Source organism: Euleptes europaea, chromosome 2 (genome assembly GCF_029931775.1).
Source record: "Euleptes europaea isolate rEulEur1 chromosome 2, rEulEur1.hap1, whole genome shotgun sequence".
NCBI classification, from domain to species: domain Eukaryota; kingdom Metazoa; phylum Chordata; class Lepidosauria; order Squamata; family Sphaerodactylidae; genus Euleptes; species Euleptes europaea.
Window position 1 is genome coordinate 48219261 of NC_079313.1, and position 21513 is coordinate 48240773.

At 39.3% G+C, this 21513-nt stretch overlaps 1 protein-coding gene across 1 annotated transcript in view; it reads right to left on the reverse strand.

Moving 5' to 3' along the window:
• Nucleotides 1-5510: 5510 nt before the first annotated feature.
• The window catches only part of BTBD8 (BTB domain containing 8), a 49496-nt gene continuing 33493 nt past the window's right edge, over nucleotides 5511-21513 (reverse strand). Inside the window, exons 12-18 of the mRNA XM_056844744.1 lie at nucleotides 18795-18924; nucleotides 16473-16534; nucleotides 14706-15342; nucleotides 12818-12908; nucleotides 11325-11458; nucleotides 7569-9887; nucleotides 5511-6161 (exon numbers count right to left, since the gene is read on the reverse strand). Of these exons, the coding sequence (XP_056700722.1) occupies nucleotides 5692-6161; nucleotides 7569-9887; nucleotides 11325-11458; nucleotides 12818-12908; nucleotides 14706-15342; nucleotides 16473-16534; nucleotides 18795-18924 (3843 nt within the window). The 3' untranslated portion in view covers nucleotides 5511-5691. The remainder of the gene's footprint in view (nucleotides 6162-7568; nucleotides 9888-11324; nucleotides 11459-12817; nucleotides 12909-14705; nucleotides 15343-16472; nucleotides 16535-18794; nucleotides 18925-21513) is intronic.

Here is a 21513-nt window from a genome sequence, read left to right on the forward strand (position 1 = left end):
CAGTACAGCTCCCGGCCTCCACCACAAGGCCTGCCGCACTCCTGCCCCCAACCTCAATGCTGGACAGCCCTGCATGGCTCCTGGCCTGCGGAGGCTCCCCAAATCCCTCCACCCTTGCAGCTAATGCCAGTGAGCTCAGCATGGTTCCCATCCTCCCAACCCCCGTGCTGGTGAGCTGGTGAGCCCAACACAGTTCCTGGCCTCCAGCGCTGGGCCCGCTATAGCTCCTGAACCTCCTCAACCATTGCAGGAGCCACCAGCAAGCCCGTTGCGGATCCCAGTCTCCCCTTCAGGCCCACTGCAGCTCCGTTCCCCCCCCCCCCATCACCAGCAAGAATACACTGACAGATCTAAGTATGTTGTCTGCGCACACGCAAACAATTCTTTTATTTGGGGGGGGGGGATTTTAACCCTCCCAATGTATTTTTAAAAGTTTTAACATTTTTATGCAATCTTGGGGTTTCCCCCAAGTTTGTAGAAAAATCTCCTTGCTCTCAGTGTGGGCCCAGTTCACAGATTTAAGTATCATAGATCTGCCCATGCTTGAGAAATAGATATAGATTTACATTACAGTAAAAACACATTAAAAGGTGTCCAACTGTACTTATAGGAGCCCCGTGGCGCAGAGTGTTAAGCTGCAGTACTGCAGGCAAAAGCTCTGCTCACGACCTGAGTTCGATCCCGACGGAAGTTGGTTTCAGGTAGCCGGCTCAAGGTTGACTCAGCCTTCCATCCTTCCGAGGTCGGTGAAATGAGGACCCAGCTTGCTGGGGGTAAAGGGAAGATGACTGGGGAAGGCACTGGCAAACCACCCTGCAAACAAAGTCTGCCTTGGAAATGTCGGGATGTGACGTCACCCCATGGGTCAGGAATGACCCGGTGCTTGCACAGGGGACCTTTGCCTTTAACTGTACTTATAATCTGACAGTACAAATTTAGCAGCTTCAATACCTGGCATCTGACAAATAAGTTGTGAAACGAAACAAACACAACATAAACTGCCACTAAAAAATAAAACAAAAGGGCATAGGTTTCCCAATTGCCCATGCCTGGTAGAGAATTGTCCATTCCCAGTCCCAACCTCCTGCCCCTGAGAAATTCCAGAGCGGGAGAAAAAAGGGCCTCCACAATGATGCTCTAGGAATTTCCCCTAGTCTCTATGGTAAAAGGAAAATTCTAGAGCATTGCCTGGAAGTAACATCACATCCTCCCCAAACTCTACCCTCCCTGGGCACCCCTTCCCCAAATCTCCTGGCATTTGAGTTGGCAGTGTTGGGAACCTTAAAAGAGGCCTTCTAGGCATGCAAATTATTTTCTATTACACAAGATACACAATCTCCTCATTATGCATCAAGTCTTCTAATATGATGCTAATCCTTCTAACCCATTACTGGCCATTGTAATTGGCAGTGACTTGCCAAAATCTTAAGCAGAAACACAAAATATGTGCTCACAGTCTGTGAGCTATGGACCTTCCCACCAGTTTGTCCATCGATATGATATTCCCTTCCACAATTTAGTATGAATCATTCCTTTTCAGCACAGCAAGAGGTTAAAAAGCTTTTGATTGGGGTGGGTTTTTGATATGGCAGTCCACTTTCCATATTTAGTTGCTGTAATAATTACTAATGCAATCACAGACCATTTTCTGTCATTTTTCTCTTGCAGAAATTTTGCTTAGTACTATGTATCAAGATTATGTTTATCATCCAGTCATGAAATAGTTAGACACACATGCACACTTACATCCTTTTAAACGGAAGTTTTCCATCTGTTTCTATACATGCATGAAGAATCAGAATGCAAATACTATAATCTAGCCTTTAATTTGCACAGCTACACCAAGATTTTTAGATTCAGCTTCTAAAAGGAAGTAAGTTTGTTCTGTTTAAGAGGAGGACGGCTTCCTGTCACAATCCATTATATCTTCTTTGATCAGCAACAACATTGTCTCTGAACAATATCATAGCCCACCAAGATAGAACATTGACAATTCCTGTAGAGATGTTCTGAGTGTTGATTTACACAAACAAGCAATGATCCTTCCCTCTCCATTTGATTGTATACTTAAGTAGATTACTACAAAAGGTGGGGCCTACAGTGACAAATTCCTGGCATTATGAGAATGTAAGCAGTGGGTTCAGTTTTTCCCCTTGTGCACAGTAGTGTTCCTACTAATTTTCCCAATTAGATGGAGAGAAAAGGCACCAACCACTTCTTTGAGTGAACCATTCCAAGCAGCAATTCCACACTTGAGGAACTTCTTCTCCTCTTTGTGGGCAAATCTTTCAGAGGTGTAGTTAATACTTTTAATAGATTATGGGTGGGAATCTGTGGTTTATTTGATTTTTATCCTGCCTTTCCTCCAAGGGGATCAGGGCACTGCACGCAGTCCCCACTCCACACATTTTCTCCCAACACCAAGCATCTGATTGAAATGTGGTCGTGTCAAGGCAAGGGAACCAGCATGGTGTAGTGGTTAAGAGCGGTGGACTCTAATCTGGAGAACCAGGTTCAATTCTCCACTCCTCCACATGAAGCTTGCTGGGTGACCCTGGGCCAGTCACAGATCTCTCAGAACTCTGTCAGTCCATGCAGTGGCAAGCAATGGCAAACCACCTCTGAACTGACGGAAAACACACACTGGCAAGACAAAGAGCTTCCCAATGTGATTTTGTACAGGCTCAGCGCCTCATCCGAACTGTTCCTGAATCATTGCAAGGTAGTTATATATGTTTAGTTAGCATAGCAGCACAATATCCCCAAGGGCAATGAGGCTCTGGCATGCAAACTAAGCATGCAAAGCTGCTTTGCACTTGCTGCAGTATGGTTCAACAAGGTGCTGAGCCCATGCAGTCACATGGAGAGATTCTTTTGCCTTGCCAACATCATATTTAAACCAGGGCCAAAGCAAATTAGGTTGAGTCACACGGACTGGCCCGACACTTCTGGGTAGATTAGATACTTGATCCCCACACCTCCACGCTCCTAGTCTGATACCATAAGCACATCACTACCTTATTGTTACCTGTGTTCTTTTTGCTCTGTTCTCCTTTCAAGGAACACTGAGAAAACTCTTAATAGTGTTTCTGAGCAAAGTGATTCACACACATTATTTTCAGTCATCGTTACACCAAGTCCGCAAATTATGTCATAATAATTTACCTTGCAGTATGTGCATATTGTAGTGCTTGTGACCTGAAGCGAAGATATTGTCTGTTGCCTGAGGTCATTTAGTTGTACCCTATATTACAGCATAAGAATTTCACATTTTTACATTAAATTTAAATCACACAGAGCTCACTGGATGAGTAAAGCGCTTTTTGCAAATACAGAAGAATCAAAAAAATGACATGGAAAGAAAAAAAAGCAGTTTACATGCTTCTTTCCTTTATTTCATACTTAATCTCTCATTGCACAGAGCAAAAAAAAAATCACTATACATAAAATAAATAGGGTCTACTTTTCACTAAAGAGGTAGATCTTGATTGTCCCACTTTATCCTGCAAGGATCACACATGACTGAACAATCCTCCTCATGGGAAAAATCATACACATTGAAGTCATATCAGAAAGTAGACACTAGAACCTTTCACCATGACAGGTACTTTATTTATGCACAGGGATCTTCTTTGTATGGGGAAACTATTCAATAATGTGGACCCCACATACCTGATATGGTTTCTAGAAACAGATTTATTGCTTCTGAGAACTAGGCATAGGCTGAGATGCTAAGAGCAATCCTAAGCAAGTGTATTCAATGGTGCTTGCTCCCCAAATAGTGTTCTTAAGGAAGTCTTTAATTTTATTGTTATTATGGTCATTGACTAGAAAAAAGTTAATATGGCTGTAATCCTAAATCTACCAAGTAAACTTGGTAGTTGACGGGACATTTGGGTTTCTTTGATCCAGACCCAACATACCCTAGCTTAAATTTATAATTGACTAAACAAGCTCAAGACTGAAAACCAGTGTGGTACAGTGGTTAACATATCAGACTGAGATCTGGGAGACCTGAGTTTGAATCCCCACTCCGCCATGGAAGCTCGCTGGGTGACCTGCACCTGACTCTCCGTAGATACATTCACAATGTGTGTCGTCAGTCCATTATGGTTCTGAAGCCCAGTATTACTGCTGAAGAAAATAGAATACGACTATTTCACTAATATCAGTAGGCATCTCTTACAGATAGGGAGGTAAGAACGATACCATCTTGAATTATCTAAAAGCTGTACTTTTAGGGCAATACAAAGTGCAACTTTACTAACAAAGCAAGAAAGCAGCAGGGTGTAGTAACACATTATCTTTCCTTGAGTGATTAAAGGAAATCCAAGATTGACTTCAGTCTTTCCTCAGTGGGACTAGCAGGGAAGAATTCCTTTTGAATGTGTTCCCCTCCTGACTTTGCCATGAAGAAACAGGATGCACATTAAGAGGGTAACCCTTGATGACATGCTAAAATGACTTTGTTTCAAACATAATACATTTTTTGCAGGAAAAAAGCATACCAACACATGTCAATGTTCATGCGATAATATACACACACCCATATGTCACTATGTGAAACAGCTGCATGCACGATTGTCAAATGTGACAGTCTACAAATAGTTAGCACACTGTCCTGCATGGATGTGCTTTCATTGTAGGGAATCTTTTCTCCCTAAAGTTCAATCATTTGACACTGTGCCTACACCCTTAACTAGACCCTGACCACCCCGAGATAACAAGCTGTGAGAGACACGGCTTCACAATAGCGAAAGAGGCCATGGTATTCAAACACTATAAATCCCACCCTTTACAAATGGAACTACTTTGCTGTGTGGAGAGTGTAGACAGAATACATTCTTAGGAATCAGGATATGTCTATATGCCTCAATTTTAGATGGCTATTGGTGGAGAAGACTAATACACTAGCTCTGCCAAGCTGATACCGCCACCTTAAAAAATCTTGTCAAACACTGTATAAGCTTTCTGATTAATCATTCATGAACTACTTTTACTTTTAGCAGTACTATAATAATTTATTTCTTCCTACAAAAGAAACAGTATGTATCCCATCCAGCAATATCTGTGCAGTCTTAGATTTAAATAAACAAATTTAGAAATTTATTGAAAATTTTCAAAAAAAGATACAAAATCAATCTGGAGAAAACAAACCAAACATGCTGCTCTTTATAAATCAGTTCAAAAACAGTTGCATCAAAACCTTTTCTGCAAACACATTTCTAGTATTTAAAGAACTGTTGGCACATATCTTTGACACAACCACTGTGAATCTTTTATCTTGGAAGAAGTCACATAGTCACTATATGGACAGCAATGGAGGAAAATGGGTAGCACTACTTATTCTGCATTCATATTTTAATTTCTTGAGCATCCAGGAACAAGAGCAAATGACAAGAGAAAGCCTTTTTCCCCTTAGGTCATCTAATTTTCCTAGGAAAGGAATCTAAAAAAGACATGCTCAAAAATAGTTTTTAGAAAACATCACAAATTCCCAAACTTTTTACCTCCAATTAAATCTTAGTTAGAAATGGGTCACTTAATGGAAAGATCGTTTCAGTATCAAGGACTGACTATTCTTGACTGATGCAGTATTATTGTATGGAAATATTGCATCAAATATTAATCTGCAGAGGTATAGGGGAAGAAGAGAGGTGGGAGAAGACCTGTCTCAAACAATTAATCACTTCAGTGATGGGTTTCTAGTTCAAGAATTGTCCATTCTCCTTGAGGGGAAGAACAATCTTCAGAGGAAAAACTTGCCACTGTGATACTTGCTGAAGAATCATCCAGTGGAGATATCAGTTCAGTCCATCTACTGAAAGTATCAATCTGTGCTTTACCCTGAGGTTGTGAACTGTCTCGTGCCAGAAATAGTGTCTGGTTGATGAGATATTGTGCTAAGTTAAGGTCTTCTGGAACAGAGTTTTTGATGTCCAGGTTTGACTCCTGATCAGATAACAATTGCCTGAGAAGAGTCCAGTCCTGTTCTGCAAACTGCTGATCTTCAAAATCCACATCTAGAATGCTCACTTCCGACTCCATCCTCTGCTCAAAAGCTTCTCCAACATCCATCTCGTATATTGGAGAAAGGGTTTTTGGAGGCCGATGCTCATACATGCAGGTTTGTGTCAATCTGTCACAATCATCTATGTCTCCTGAAATAATTCATAATACTACACATTGTAAAAATTGTACAGTTTTTTCCCCTTCCGCAGGGCTTTTGTACAGCATACTTAACTCAGTGCAGCAAGACCAATCCAACCAGTAAGAGGAAAGGGGGAAAGGTAACTGTATACAAAGTTCACAAAAACCAAGCCATTCCTTTTGTTTTATATGTATTTTAAAAAAATAAATGAAACAAAGTATGGCTTATAAATTAAGTAAAAGCAGCAACCACCACTGGCAACTGACAATAAATCTCCATAATTAGAAAAAATTTCTGATACAGAAAATGACAAGTTATGTAAACCAACATTTAATGCACATGGATATCTAAATCACTAAAATTGTAACTTAAAAGTAGGAAGGAGCAGAGGGGGGAAGGGAAAAAGGAACAAAACAAAAGGACATGATTACTAAAACAGTGACTTAAGCCAAGTCAGCTCCAAGTGTGGAAAAACAAAATGGTTTATTCAAAGGCTTATATTTAAAATATTGCACATGCAAAGGGCAGCTGCAAGCAAGGACAAGCAAACAAAAAGAGTTACAGCTTGAAAAGTCATCAGTTTGCATGGTTCTTCTGAACACAAATCACTCTTTCATCATTCTTGAATACAAAGAAGTTTGAAAGATTCTGCTACTGCATTTAGTTCTGAGGGCAGGGAGTACCATGTTGAATTCCTGTTTTCATGAAGACACACAAAACACTAGACAAGTAGTCAGCTAACCATGTGAAGCAAGCATAAGTTTAAATATATTTAATTTTGTTAAGTCTAATTTCTCTTTTTTTTTAAAGAATTTTTTTTTAATTGGCAAAATTTAGAACTACATTAATTCTGGAAAGTGTTTCAGGGTGTGGACCAGCTTCCACTGAAGCCAACGGTCAAAGTCCCCCTGAATTCAATCAGCAGAAGGACAAGTCCGCAGCTCTGTGCAAAACAGAAACAAACTGCAACAATAATGAATATAGCTATTAAGGTAAACAATGCAGATCACTCTCAATTTAAGAATATTAATGCACTTATTGCACATCCCACTTTCATATATATGAATCATAGAGGTTGTTGAACAAAATGTTTACCCAACTTTCCACTAACAGGTGATATTGCCAATGTCCAATTGGACAAAAAAACTTAAAAACAGGGAACTGCACTCTTAGTTTTGTCCAAGATAAATACTCCCAACTGCCTACTGGACAGTAAGTTATACATATTCTCAAAGGCCAAGAATATGCTAGGTAACTTTATACATATACAAAAGGCTAGCATTTCATTCTATAATGATTTGGATAAAATTTATAAGACATTTACTAGAGTTAAGGATTCAGCCCTAGCTATAAATATAAGACTCCACTAATACTTAATATCTTGAGGGACGTAATGCTTTTTATTTCTGTACGTTACCTGCAGATAAAGCAGTGTTAGTGTATTCAGTAGATGCTGGCTCACTTTCTTTCATGTGACTTTCCTGAGTCAGTGACTGATTCTTACAGGGATCTATAGGTTTTGTGGAGCTGTTCCTTTGCAACTCAGTATTATCTCTTTGATGAAGATCCAAGTGACAGGGCCTTTCTTGAGATTTTGTGTCACTGTCTACAAGTTTATTGCACTGAAGTTCGTTATTCTCTTCGTTCTTGCCATATTCATTTTTAACTTCCGTGAGAGGATAGCTATTTCCTACTTTCTCTGAATAATTTTGTTCTGTAGCTGAAGTATCCAGGTTATCCTTTGCTTTTTGCTCACTGTCTTGAGGCTCTACAGAAGAATTCTCATTTTTGTCCAACCTTCCCTTATCATGTTCTTGGCACTCCAGAAATCCATCTTCTATTTCTAATGAATATCTCGAATAATAAGTTTTTCCTTGATGTTCATGGGAAACACCATCAAACACATCAGAGGGTGTTCCAGCATCCACAGAACACTGGAGAGAAGGGTGGGCTTCTCCACCATCATCAGATCCCAGTTCTTCACATTCATCCACTGAAAGTAATACAGACCGTTTAAAGTTCTTAGTTGCAGAGAACTCTTGAGTTTCAATATCATTTTCTGCTGCATCTTCAAATGCCAGATTCACTATTCCGTGGAACTGCTGAACAGGAAGCTCTGATGGAGGCAGGTTTTCTACAACATTTTCATTTTCAGATTTTTCATCTTCTGTTTCATCTGCTGAAGAAGACACCTGATCTCCTTCTTGAGGAAACTGTGCAGTGGCAAAATTAGTATTCCCCCTGGAGCCACTCTTCCTCTCATTGTCTTGATGTGACCATGCTTCAGGCTTTCTTCTAGGGATCTCGTCATCACTTGTTGAAATAACCCGGAAGAGATCAGAGTTCTCCTTTTTCATTTTTACTTCGATTCTTAGACTAGTATCATAGATTTTTAGTTCTTCAGGTGTACTGGTATCACTGCTGCTTCTTCCAAGAAAATCATGGCATAACATAGTGCTGCATTTTGAAATCCCTCTTTCATTTGATCCATCATCATCCTGAGACCCTCCAGCATCATAGTCTTCTGATCTTGGCTTTATATCATCTGATGATGTTGTTGCACTGCCAGTGTCCGATTCAGGGCTTTCTTTTGGATCATTGGAACTCAAGTTCCAATGATCTGTAAAAGGAGCTTCTGAGTTTTCATGGCTCTCTGGTGTTTCTGTGGTATCCGTGTCTTTCGATGAGCATTTTTCTGTGACATGCCCTGGGAAAGATTTTGAAGCAATGTCGGATTCTACTGTAGCAGACTGTGATTCGGTTAAAGCAGACTTGTCAGAGAACTCATCAGCACTTTCAGACCCTACCACACAGGCTTTAGAAGACTTGTTTTCTTCATGTTCGGAATTAGAGCTGTCGTTGGCTGCTTCAGATAAGTTGTGCGATGAATTATCATTAACACCCATTTCTGATTCCAAGGTATCTTTATATTTATAATCAATTGATTTTCCTTGGTTTTTATCTTCTCTTAAATGTTTCAAAGGACTGTGGCATGCAACAGAATCAGGAAGCGTTTTGCATCTTAGTATTTCCTTTTTTGAAACAGAAGTGGTAGAATTCTGACTAACATTTTCACAGACAATATTCTTACGCTCTTCAACACAGTGCAATTCAGTAACATTACATTCTTCACTGTTTTTAATCACTGGAGATTTATCATCCTTACAAATATATTTTGCTTCCTTTTCATGTTCCCATGATGCATTCCCCTTTGTGACATAAGAAGGTTCCAAATTTCCTTTGCAGGGTCTCTTGTCAAGGGGAGACAGTTTTTCTAATTCAGGTATGCCACTCTTATCTATTTCTAGTGTACATGCTTCACTATTATTTTTCTTCCCTGGGCTGGATTTGTTACTATTGTGCAGCTGAGCAGAGTTTTCAAGTTTTTGGCCTGAATTTTTTTGCCCTTCTCCATGAATACTCTTTCGAACAGGTGACTCACTTCTGGGCTGCTTCTGGCTAGAAGACTGGAGCTTTAGTATAGATTGCCCAGCAACCATCTTCTGTTTTTGGTCTTTATTGTTCACAGTTTCGCTCTTCTTGGAATGGGTCTGGTTTTTTGATGTGACTATTATTTTGGCAGTAGCTTTAGTTGCTGCAGTTTGCGCTGATTTAGATTTTTTCTTTGACAAACTTTGCTTATCTGAGTTTGTCAGAAGTTGTGTCATGTTTTTTTCTTCATTTTGTTTTGGAGAAAGTCCAGGCTTCGGTGGATTTGGTGAATCTCCCTGTGGTCCTAAAGAAACAAAACAATCTTAAGGTTATGATGCATTCAAATTAGCAAAGGGTATTAATGAGAACCATGTACAACAAATCCAGTATTTTTATACATGTGTAAAAGTGACAGGATTATAAAAGCATAAGGAACCTTCAAAATCGTGAATACTAAACTACAATCATTCAGTGTGATGTGGCTTGCAACAACTCAGGTGGGTGAATTAACAATTAATGAACACTGTGTTAACACACAGGCATTGAAATAAAAACAAAATAAATTATTTAAAAATCAACACATAGGCATGCCCACTGGTAGAATTTGGCCCCATGTTCAGCAGCATAGTAAAAATCCACCTAAAGGTGGATTACAACAATGCCTTTCCTTTTCAAATCAATCACTTTACTTTTCAGATGTTATTAAACCAACAGGACATAGTTTCCAGGATATTGCCCCTGTTAATGACTCATGTTTATCCCTTAGAGCAATACAAATTTGTTTAAGTTGACAGAATACAATTATACTAGTTGAAACATAGCCAGAAAAGATTAGGTTCAAATCCTATTATTTCAACAATTATTGCCACACCAGAAGGCTGGACTATCTGGAAAGAAACAGTCAATTAGGAAACATGATTAAATTAGTTACAAACCCATTGGAGACATGAGAGGGAATCATATGTAGTTGGTGGAGATGATAGCAATCCCCAATGATAGACTAGGGGACTGCAACCAGAACCCCTCATCCAAATACAGACCCCTTTTCCCCCAATGTTCAGTCAAAAGCTACAGCTCTCTCAACAATAAGAAAGGGTTTGAAGTTTAAGTATTTAGTCAAATATTTCAGTAAGTAATGCATTTCAATGTATACTACAATTTATCCCTATCACTTGCTCTAAATGGTGGAGAATGCAGAATTTAGCAAATGATGATGGAAAGAAAAAGAATATTTTTCTTCTATACAACCTCAAGGATGGTCTCTCAGGGTATATCCAACAATTCTATATTTGAAGGGGTACCTCACTGGAGGCAATACATTCTCTACATTCTGTGTCTGCAAGCCTTGGCTACTTATTAGAGGTATAAAAATTGGAAAAATGCCTCCCTAAATCCTTAAACTTCATGAATTCAATCTGATCCAACAAAGTACATTAAAAATAAATCTCCATTAAAAGGCAGACGTTCTAGAAAATATTATATTATGAAGAAACTACATTTGTAAAACAGAATTTGAAATAACAGTTTGAAGTGAATTTGCAAAGTAAGGTTAAGAGAGAACTTTGTTAACATTCATAGTTAGCACTGGTGCACCTGTAATTTTAGTAAGATGATTTGCTCCAGAAAGGGAAGAAGGGATGAATGGGCACAACCTATATTCCTTAAAAGTTGGAAACCATGGTTTGCAAGTAACCTGTATTACTCACACAGTATGGCTTAATTTGTATCATTCTGAGTTTACCTTGGTTTTTAACAGCATTAGCATTCTTTGTCTTTTGCTGAACAGTAGAACAGCCAGCTTCATTTCTCTTTTTCTTCAAAACTGCTTGTGATATGTGCTCATTGCTACCTTTTCCAGTGCATTTCTTCATAACACTGAAAAAGAAACATGCTTCTTATTTGCACAGTTTTGAAAAAGATGAATATATTAAATATGGCAGAATTTCTACATGAAAAGTATGGCAACAAAACATTTTAAAAACTGAAGATAATGATATAATGTATTAAACAGTAGTTTACTAACAAGCAAACCTCATCTCTCATTGACTGCATTCTACTTCAGCATTACGGAAAGTTTAGAATTATTTGTTTTTACAGTTTTAAAATGAAGTTTCAAACAATATGTTTAGAAAAGCACCAGCAGAAAAATCACCATCCAGAAATTTCAGTTTACTAGCAAACCATAATTTGTGGTCACCGTGAACCCCCTCACCCTTTCCAAATCTGACTTCTCTTATTTGCTTTGCACTATAGAGAAGATGATCATCAATAAGACAAAACTAATGACTACTGGGGAATTATACAACTCTTAAGGTTGACGTCGAGGAAATGAAAATTATTAAAGATTTTCAATCTTTGGCTCCATCATCAACCAAAAGGGAGACTGCTATCAAGAAATCTCCAGAAGGAGATTGAGACTTGGAAGAGCAGTCCTGAAGGAACTAGAAAAGACTTTTAAGTATAAGGATGTGTTGCTCGTGATCAAGGTCAAGATAATTCATGCCATAGTATTTCCCATTACTATGTATGGATGTAAAAATTGGGCAATGAAGAAAATTGACAGAAAGTTGATTCATTTGAAATGTGGTGTTGGAGGAGAGATTTACAGATACTATGGACCACCAAAAAGACAAATAAGTGGGTTCTAGATCAAATTAATCCTGAACTCTCCCTAGAAGCTAAAATGACTAAACTGAGGCTATCGTACTTTGGTCACATTGTGAGAAGACTGGAAAAGACAATAATGCTAGGAAAAGTTAAAGGCAGTGAGGAAGAGGAAAAGAAGAAGACCCAACATGAGATGGATTGATTCAATCAAGGAAGCCATGGCTCACATGTGCAAAACCTGAGCAAGGTTGTTAATGATTGGACATTTTGTTAATGATTGGACATTATTTCATAGGGTCGCCATAAGTCGGAAGCAACTTGACAGCTCTTAACACACACTCATGGAGAAGATTAGAAGTGGGAGAAACACCTTATCTTCTCTAAATCTCAGCGAAAGATTTCCTCTTCAATTCACTAACTACTTGGGAAGTGTAACTTGTGATGGAGTTTGTGGAGCCTTGGTGACATCAAATAGTTTTACAGATATTTTTCTCTTTCAACATGAACCAGCATACAGATTTTGAACTAACAAACAGCTTTAAAGCATGCTGGCTTCATAAGACGTATTTTCAGTAAGCAACTCAAATCCCAGTTTTGGCAATACAAGTATCCTGACTTCCAACTGACCTGTTTATTGGAACATTAGCCTCAAGATCATTAACATGTTTTTTAGCAGGGGCTCCATTAGTCATCTTCAAAGCAGACTTTGTTTTCAAAACTGTACAATGAAATAAAAATAAAATTAGACAGTAAAAAAGACTTGATAATGAGAATCTGCTGAAAATACTAACAGGTTTTTTTCATGTTTTTTCTGTTCCAAATATACGAACCTTGAATATCCAAATTCACTTGAGTAACTCAGTGCTTCCCAAAAGTATATAAAAGGGATTCCATCAACAGGAATTTCTGAGTATCAGTCCTTTTTGTATGTGTCCCCAAACATATTCAACTAAATTAAATTATATCATATCTATACATAAGATAGGGTTGCCAACCTCCAGGTGGTTAAAGGGAAAAACAGCACCAGCTCCAATTAACAATAATCAAACTGAATTTTATAATGATTACTCAAAAATAATTCAGTATTGGTGTACTATTCTGTACATTTGTCAATGATATAATCAAAACAGTCACAACCAAGGTGTCACAGGTTACCCCACCAATAAAAAATAAAAGTATTGAAATGAAATAGAGTCCAAAATGTACAATTCGAGTTCAAATCAAAGTCCAATACTGAGTCCTCTTGAGAGAAAATGAACTGGTTCCGGGAAGATCCAGAAACAATCTGGTATAAAACTTGCAATAATAACAGTGTTCATCAAGGTCCAAAGTCCAACAAATCCAAGACAACACCTCCGGATTTGAGTGTGTTTCGCCTGGAAAGAGCTTCTTTCCGTGTACCCTTATGAAAATTGATTAATCAACTGAAGAAGCTCTTTCCAGGCGAAACACACTCAAATCCGGAGGTGTTGTCTTGGATTTGTTGGACTTTGGACCTTGATGAACACTGTTATTATTGCAAGTTTTATACCAGATTGTTTCTGGATCTTCCCGGAACCAGTTCATTTTCTCTCAAGAGGACTCAGTATTGGACTTTGATTTGAACTCGAATTGTACATTTTGGACTCTATTTCATTTCAATACTTTTATTTTTTATTGGTGGGGTAACCTGTGACACCTTGGTTGTGACTGTTTTGATTATATCATTGACAAATGTACAGAATAGTACACCAATACTGAATTATTTTTGAGTAATCATTATAAAATTCAGTTTGATTATTGTTAATTGGAGCTGGTGCTGTTTTTCCCTTTAACCAGTGTTTTCTCAGCACACGTTGTGATTTATTGAGATTTAACCTCCAGGTGGTAGCTGGAGATCTCCTGTTATTACAACTGATCTCCAGCCGATAGAGATCAGTTCCCCTGGAGAAAATGGCTGCTTGGGCAATTTGACTCTATGGCATTGAAGTCCCTCCCCTCCCCAAAACTCAGCCCTCCTTAGGCTCTGCCCCTAAAACCTCCCGCCGGTGACAAAGAGTGACCTGGCAACCCTAACATAAGAAGAAAGTAAAAGAAAGGTGTTATTGTCATTAGCCAACTATACTTTCAAACAGCAAAGCTAGTATCAAAACTATTAAATATTTGCAAACAGACATTTCTCCTAAAGGGCCAAGAACTGAGTTTGTGCCTGTCAACTTTAACCTTTCTCATAATTCACTTTCCACTCTAATCCAGGGATGGCCTGTGCTGCTATGCCACTCTGTTGGCCCTCCATGGCCACTGTGTGAAACAGGATGCTAGACTAGATGGACCACTGGTCTGATCCAGCAGGGATCATCTTATATTTATGTTCTTATCTATCCTTCAAGATTTAAATGTTATTATTTTTGCAAAAAGAAAGAATTAGGAAAACAACACTCCACTTGTCTCAGAATTTTTTTAGAGTACAATCTTGAGTACAATTTTAGAGAGTACAATCTGTATGATTAGTTTGAAATGAGTCTCCAAGCATTACCTGAATGCTTTTTGCCTTCATCTGGTAACTTTTCCTCCTTTGGTTCATCTAGTTGTTCAATGGACATCCGTAGGTCTGTGCTTGAATTGTCTGATTTGCTTAGAGTTCCTATACCCGTAAGAAGAGAAGGAGATTCCTTTCCTGTGGCCTTTTTCAAAGGTTTTGCTTTAATCTGTACACTTGAGCTTCCAGTAAGTGTTTTTGGTCGGGCACCTGCAGCTTTACTTTCTTGATTTTTCATGGCTTTTCCACTTCCTGAATTTTTGTGGCCACTAGTAGGGAACGACTGTTCAGAATCTTGTTTTGTAAGCAAACTTTCAGCCTTAACGTTTCCATTATTTTCTGTTTTTGGCTTTATAACAGCTCTAGCCTTTGGCGAAGGCATTTTCTCCCCCATTTTTGACTCTTTTGTAATCTTGCAACCTGTTTTTTTACCATCTTTCCCCTTTAATTCGTCATGTTTCAAAGCCTTGTTAGTGCTGCTCCTGTTGGTAGTTGATGTGTGTCCAGATGCTCCTAATCCATCAGATTTCATTTTATCCTGATTAGTGGAAGAATTGCCCCAACAGTTTTTCTTTCTGACTGTTTCCCAAGGAGTAGATTTGATTACAAATGAGTCAGAAATGCACCTGTTTAACTGGAGAAGAAAAGATGATAATTCAGCAAAAATACCCAACAACAACAGCCCCCCACCCAAATTAGTAGCAAGATCACCGCTCTTCATTATGGACATTTAGCTATTTATTCAGATCAGCATGAATTTTTCTTTATTGCCATATCTCCCTTTCTGATGTTCAGAAAAAAACATTCTGTTGCACTCCTGTTATGACCAACAACAGAACAGAACCCAAAAATGAAGTTCTACACATGAAGAGTCAAAGCTGGGCAGACAGGAACAGGCTTGATTCTCAATATCACTGAGGACACATAGCAAGTTTATTACCTGTGTATGTTCTTCGCTTTTTCTGTAGACGGTTGCCTTCTATGGAAAGAAGAGATCACTCTGCCCACTACCCCAGAGACTAGATAGTCCAGCCCTCACTGACAGAAATGCTATAGGAGGGTATAATGTATCTCTATGAACAGAACACTCAAGGTGGTTCACAGTGGTTCTTGAAAGAAAGGCCAACACTTATCAAACACACTTATCATGTTTGGCATTTTCCTAGTACTTAATTTTAGTGTCATTTACACATACTTTTAGTCAACTACAGGGCTTCAGGTCACCTAAGTTTCCTGAGATTTACAATTCTAGCCTAAACATTTGATCAAGTGTGCCTAAAATCATAGTTTGCTGCATTCTTTTATGGGCATGCACACACATTGTATTCTAGATCTCCTACAAGAGCATCTTTCAGTAGGTGCATGCGATGGCTCAACCGGGTACCTCCATTATATATGAAACATACCATTTGCCTGGAAACCTATAAAAGGAGCTTTTATGAAGGGCTCCATCACAGATGTAGGCATTCTGAGTATCCTTGCAAATTCCAGCTGTTCCAGTCATTCTGGTCTTAGCACTGACTATTGCTGCACTAACCCAACTTCCCTCTCCCACAAAAAATTCTAAAATACAGTGATGAAAGAAACCACAGATGGATACTTGATCAGCTAAAATTTCATCAATGCTTGCAGAATTAGCCAGGAGGCCATTAGTAGATACAAGTCACAAATTAGTAGATACTACTTTGAAAAGGAATAGTGCAACAGGAAAAAGGCCTGCTTACCGGGTTTTGAATTGGCTTGCAAATGTAAGAGCATTTTTACCTGAGAACTAGTTAACATTGGCTTTTTGGCAGGTCTTCTGTCATCACCTTTGTCAAAAGCAGCTGTACAGAAAAAAAAACATACTTTCCTTGAGAAAATAAATATTAACACAGAGAGAAAAGGGATGGAGACAAGGACCCACCTTAGGGACAGCCCCTTCTTTACAATAGTTAGGCTAGTGCTCTAGCCAAATAAAGGTAGGTCCATTTTAAGCCTGAAGTTACCAAGAGATGGAGAGTATAGGTATGAAACGCAAAAGTTGGAATGACAATATTTGGGTTCCAGTGGGATCTATTGCTATTTATATAATTTTGATCAAGAGGTGTTCTCATTCTACCCTTATTATCCAATATAGGCAAGTTAGTTTGTTAGCCATTACAACAGAGTTTTCTACATGTATCAAATGTGACACATGGCATTTGTGACTTAGAAGGCTCTCCCCACTCATCACAGCTAGATGGCACGTGTGAAAATTTGCAGATCTGAAAGCTTGACTGAGAAGCAAAAGCATCCTTATAGGCAAAATTCTGTTTTAGTTATGCAGATGTTATCAGGGAAGCCTTTTCTAGTCAGCTAGTGAAGTGTATCCTACACAAACTTTCTAAATAAAGCCTGCTTGGATAATGCTCCCAGATGTGGGCACAGTAATGAGGCCTCTGCAGTGTTCCTGCTTATGTAACCCTACTCTAGACAGATGCTGATATTAGAGGAATGTACATGTGTCGAAATATTTTTTTAATGGTACAAAACCTGCTGCAAAGAATGATACAAAGTATTACACCTGTTAATTAAGCTGTATTGGTTATTTTTTAAATACACATATGTAAAACAAGGTCAACTGCATGCCCACACACACAAGGTTCTTATTCACTGGGTTCCTTGGTACATTTTTTGTTCTCTAAGGAAAAGCAAGAGGCAGAAAATGGCAACCTGGGAATACTCTTTAAGATTGCTATATACATAACATTATGATAAAATTAAAAACTGCACCTTTGGGAATAGGAATATATTCCTAGCCTGGGGTGGGGTGGGGACTTGTGATGTTAAATTTCAGTTTGTGTCTATTTCCAGAATTTTTTTAAGCAGTATGCAGTAATCCCTAACCTTTTAGTTTTAAAAACTAAATACTTCTTTAAAAGCTCATTAAAAACTAATACAACTACCACTTCTGCCTGTATACATACAATTACACACAATTAAATGTTTCCATTTTTTTGAGAATGGCAATTAAAATACAAAAATGGATGATACGTGTTCTTCAAAAATTAAAAAAAAAACACTTTTTACTGATTGATTGACTGACACTAACTTTGTGGTCACAGTGTCAGTGACTATATCACATCTATAGACCTCGGTGATTTTTCTACATTGTCTGACACTCCAGAACCAACTGCATTTTGGACATGACCCTCAGCTACTGATACACAGAAAAACAAGCACGAACACTTAAGGATATAATAAGCAAACCTTAACAGAAAGCCTTTACATTACACTTCATCATCTTGTTTATACAGTTTGCTCTCAAGGAACAAGAAAAATATCCTATTTTCCCCTATTATGTAGGCATCCATGTATTACTCCCTAAAAGCTTTGCATAGCACTATAATCTTCAATATAAGCCTGTTTCCCTTATTGTAAAACTGCATGAGCACAGCGCAAATATTCAAGCATTGCCCTGAAGCCATTTTCAGATTTCTCATCTGCAAGATTTCATTCCATACATTTGAAAACAAAGGGGCCAGAGCAAGACTCCCTTTTGTCTAAACCTGAAATTGTGCAGGTTACGTTTTTAGAACCTTCTCTGCAGATTCTTTAACAACTCTTATGCAGCACACACAGTAGCACAATACCAAATCGATGATGAAGTCAATACACAATTTATTCAACATACATGCGATTTTTTTACTTGACCAGATGAAATCTTTCTATAGTATGCAACATGAACTTAAAAACCCCACCCGATAAATACATTAAACCAGTAATTGCCTCAGAAAGAATTCCATCCCCATGTGCTTAATTAAAAAAAAATTAATTCATAGTTTACATCACAGAGCAAACATAAAAGCCAGCCTTTCAATCCTGGTGATCCCTACATATCTGCAGTAATAAATGCACACAAAAGGGCTATGTAATCCTTCAGCTTCCATGCTTGGAGCTGTCCGAGCAGGTTATCTTTGTTTATAATTCTTACATAATACTTCTTTTTTGAGAGCAGAAGGCTCACCAACGTATTCCAGCTATCGTTAATTACTGGCTCCCATTATTTCTGTAATAAGGGCAAAGCTGTTATGCAAAGCATTAAGCTCCCAATGGCTTGCCTACCTGCTTGTATTTTCTGCCGATCGTCTGCCTTCAGCAGCTTCCAGCTCTCTGTGTGACGAACAGCATAAAAAGACTGAACCAGGAAGACCCACAGCTTATCACGCAGAGCCTGGATCTTGCACGTAAACCCCTGTGTTCAAGTAAGAAATCAGCAGCTGGAAAGAGCCACATTGTCATAGCAACCGGTCATTATTCCTTACAGAATCTACTTACTCCTAAGCTAGATCAATGATGTCATCACTTAGATTTTATGATTGTTGAGTGGATGTATATGAGGTTTGTGAGGGTCAACTGTCCCTGCACCATAATTTTACACAGCTTGAAACCAAGCCACTCCCACAGAAGCTGAAGCTCATAAAGCATCAAGCCCCATTTAAAAAAACAAAAAAACAAATGAATCCCTTCCTAGCATTTTACTCTTGGCTATGTCACTACAAGGTCAAATCCTCTAGGGGCCAATAATGTATCTGATTAAATTTTCATCACTCTTTGCTGAGTAAGTCAACAATAGAAGTGGGTTGCAGTGGCATAGAACCAGTAATTTATGTAGTTTTTGTATGCAAAAGAAAATAATTGTGCCAAATTATAAACCCAGCCATCTGACCAACAGGCACCATCCAGGACAATGAAAAAAATATTTTAATTTTTTTTGATTAAGACTGTGGAAACACAAGGGTTTCCTTTCAGAAGAAAACATGGTTAGGAAGATCTTTTAAAGTATTTTGCAAAAAAAAATTGCTAGTAATATTGCCAATATCTTAATGTTTATAGTGTTGGTTCAGGCTTCAGTGTACAATGGCAAATAGTTAAATCAGTATCCAGTTTCTTTATTTTGGCCCACGTATAGGAAAAATGCCGACATAAGATGACGATGTAATAAAATAATATATCTTATATAAAGTCAGCCCAAAAGCCCATATAATCTGCTACCAAGAATGCAAAATTACCTAGTAATTATTTCCTTTTCCAGAATGTAGCCACTAGGGCTATGATTTAAAGGGGGAGACGAGGCTATTCAACCATTTCCCTTCATTCTGTTTTCCTACTGAAAGCCAGGAGGCCCCAAGCAGCTTTATTAAATATTTGTACTCCACCTTTCCTTGTGGCTCAAGGCAGCTTGTGGACCCAGTAGGAAAACAATATGAGCTCTCTCTACTGAGGCTACAAACTACTTAGGGTAGGGGTGGGCACCTCAAAAAAATAATATCTGTATTTTTCAGATACAGATATCAGGAAAAAAATCGGTATTCCTGGTTATTCACATTTCAAATACTGGTTTAGTATTAAGAGCTAGGTTTTGTGTGTGTGTGTGTGGGTGGGGGGATCTGATATTATATTGCTCCATTATTCCCAATGGGGAATCTTTCCAGGAGGATCGGAGGGGCTGTTTTTAAAGCTCAAAGCACCAAAATTGCAGGTGAGCTGGTGGTGCATGTCCTCTGAAGATCCTGAGCTTCAAGTAACTTCGGTCAAGAGGTCCACTTCTATGGGCCCCTGAACAAGGTGCCCCAACCATCCTCCATTATTTCCAGTGGGGAGGATTTCATGCTTTCTCCAGGGCAAAAATCAATAGCAAAACACACTTGAGCATGCTGCAACAACCTCTGGTCAAATGTCTCCCTCACAAACAGAACTAGCAAGCCCAGAAGAACCAATGGCAATCCACAGAAGCCTAGAAGAACCCAAGGCCAATGTGACAGTGCAGACCCAACAAACCAATGTCAAAGTACAAAATCCTAGCAGAACAGACTTAAGCAAGGGGGGGGGGCATTTTTGCAAGCCCAGAGGAACCAGAGGCCCTCCACAGAAGCCCAGCAGAACCCAGGGCCAATGTGACAGCACAAGTTCAACAGAACCAATGGCACTCCACAGAAGCCCAACAGAACCAGAGACAGCCAGGCAGACCTGTAAGACACTGACACAAACTAGCATCAGTTCCCCCTATTGTGCAATCCCATTTGCCTGTAACAACTCCCTCCTTTCCCTCTTCCTCCTGTTGCATGGGAAACCTGCGGGGGGTGGGGGGAATAAGCTGCCTTGGAGAGCTTTAAAGTTTAAATTGCTGGTTCCAGATATACCCAGGATTGGATTTCCCAGCTTTGGTATAGATTCTCTGATGTGTAGTCGGATCTGGATATATCCGTAAAACACTGGTAAGATTCCCCCCCCCCCGCCCCCTGGTATTTTCAGATCAGATACATACGAGTGCACATCCCTAACTTAGGGTACTTTTCAACAGGAACACAGGATGAGGGTAAGTATTATATAGCCAAGGGACGGCATCACAACAGCCTGAGGTCAGGCAGGGCCCAAGACATTCCTTCTTTGTCACCAACCCATGCACCATTCCTCCACTGCCACCAGTGGTCCTGGCTGAACGTGCTGCCAAGAGCTACTACGGAAGGGTGTGCAGGTGATGCACAATGGTGGCAGCACTTCTGACAGACACAGAAGCAGCACTGCTGGCTGTATGCACCATTCTGTGCTGTCAAGAAAAGGGCTGCAGATGGTTGTGAGCATGGTTGGTGGGAGGGCTTGCAAGGAGGCAGTAGAGCACAGGCTGGGAGGGCAGTCAGGCGAGTGAGCAGGAAGGGAAGCTCAAGCAGAGGGCCTGGTGGTGGGCAGAGGAGAGGAGGGGGGCCAGGAAATTCTCTGCCTAGGGCTCCCAAAACCTGGAAATGGCTCTGATATAGCCTCTTGCCTGCTTACAAGCCTCCCC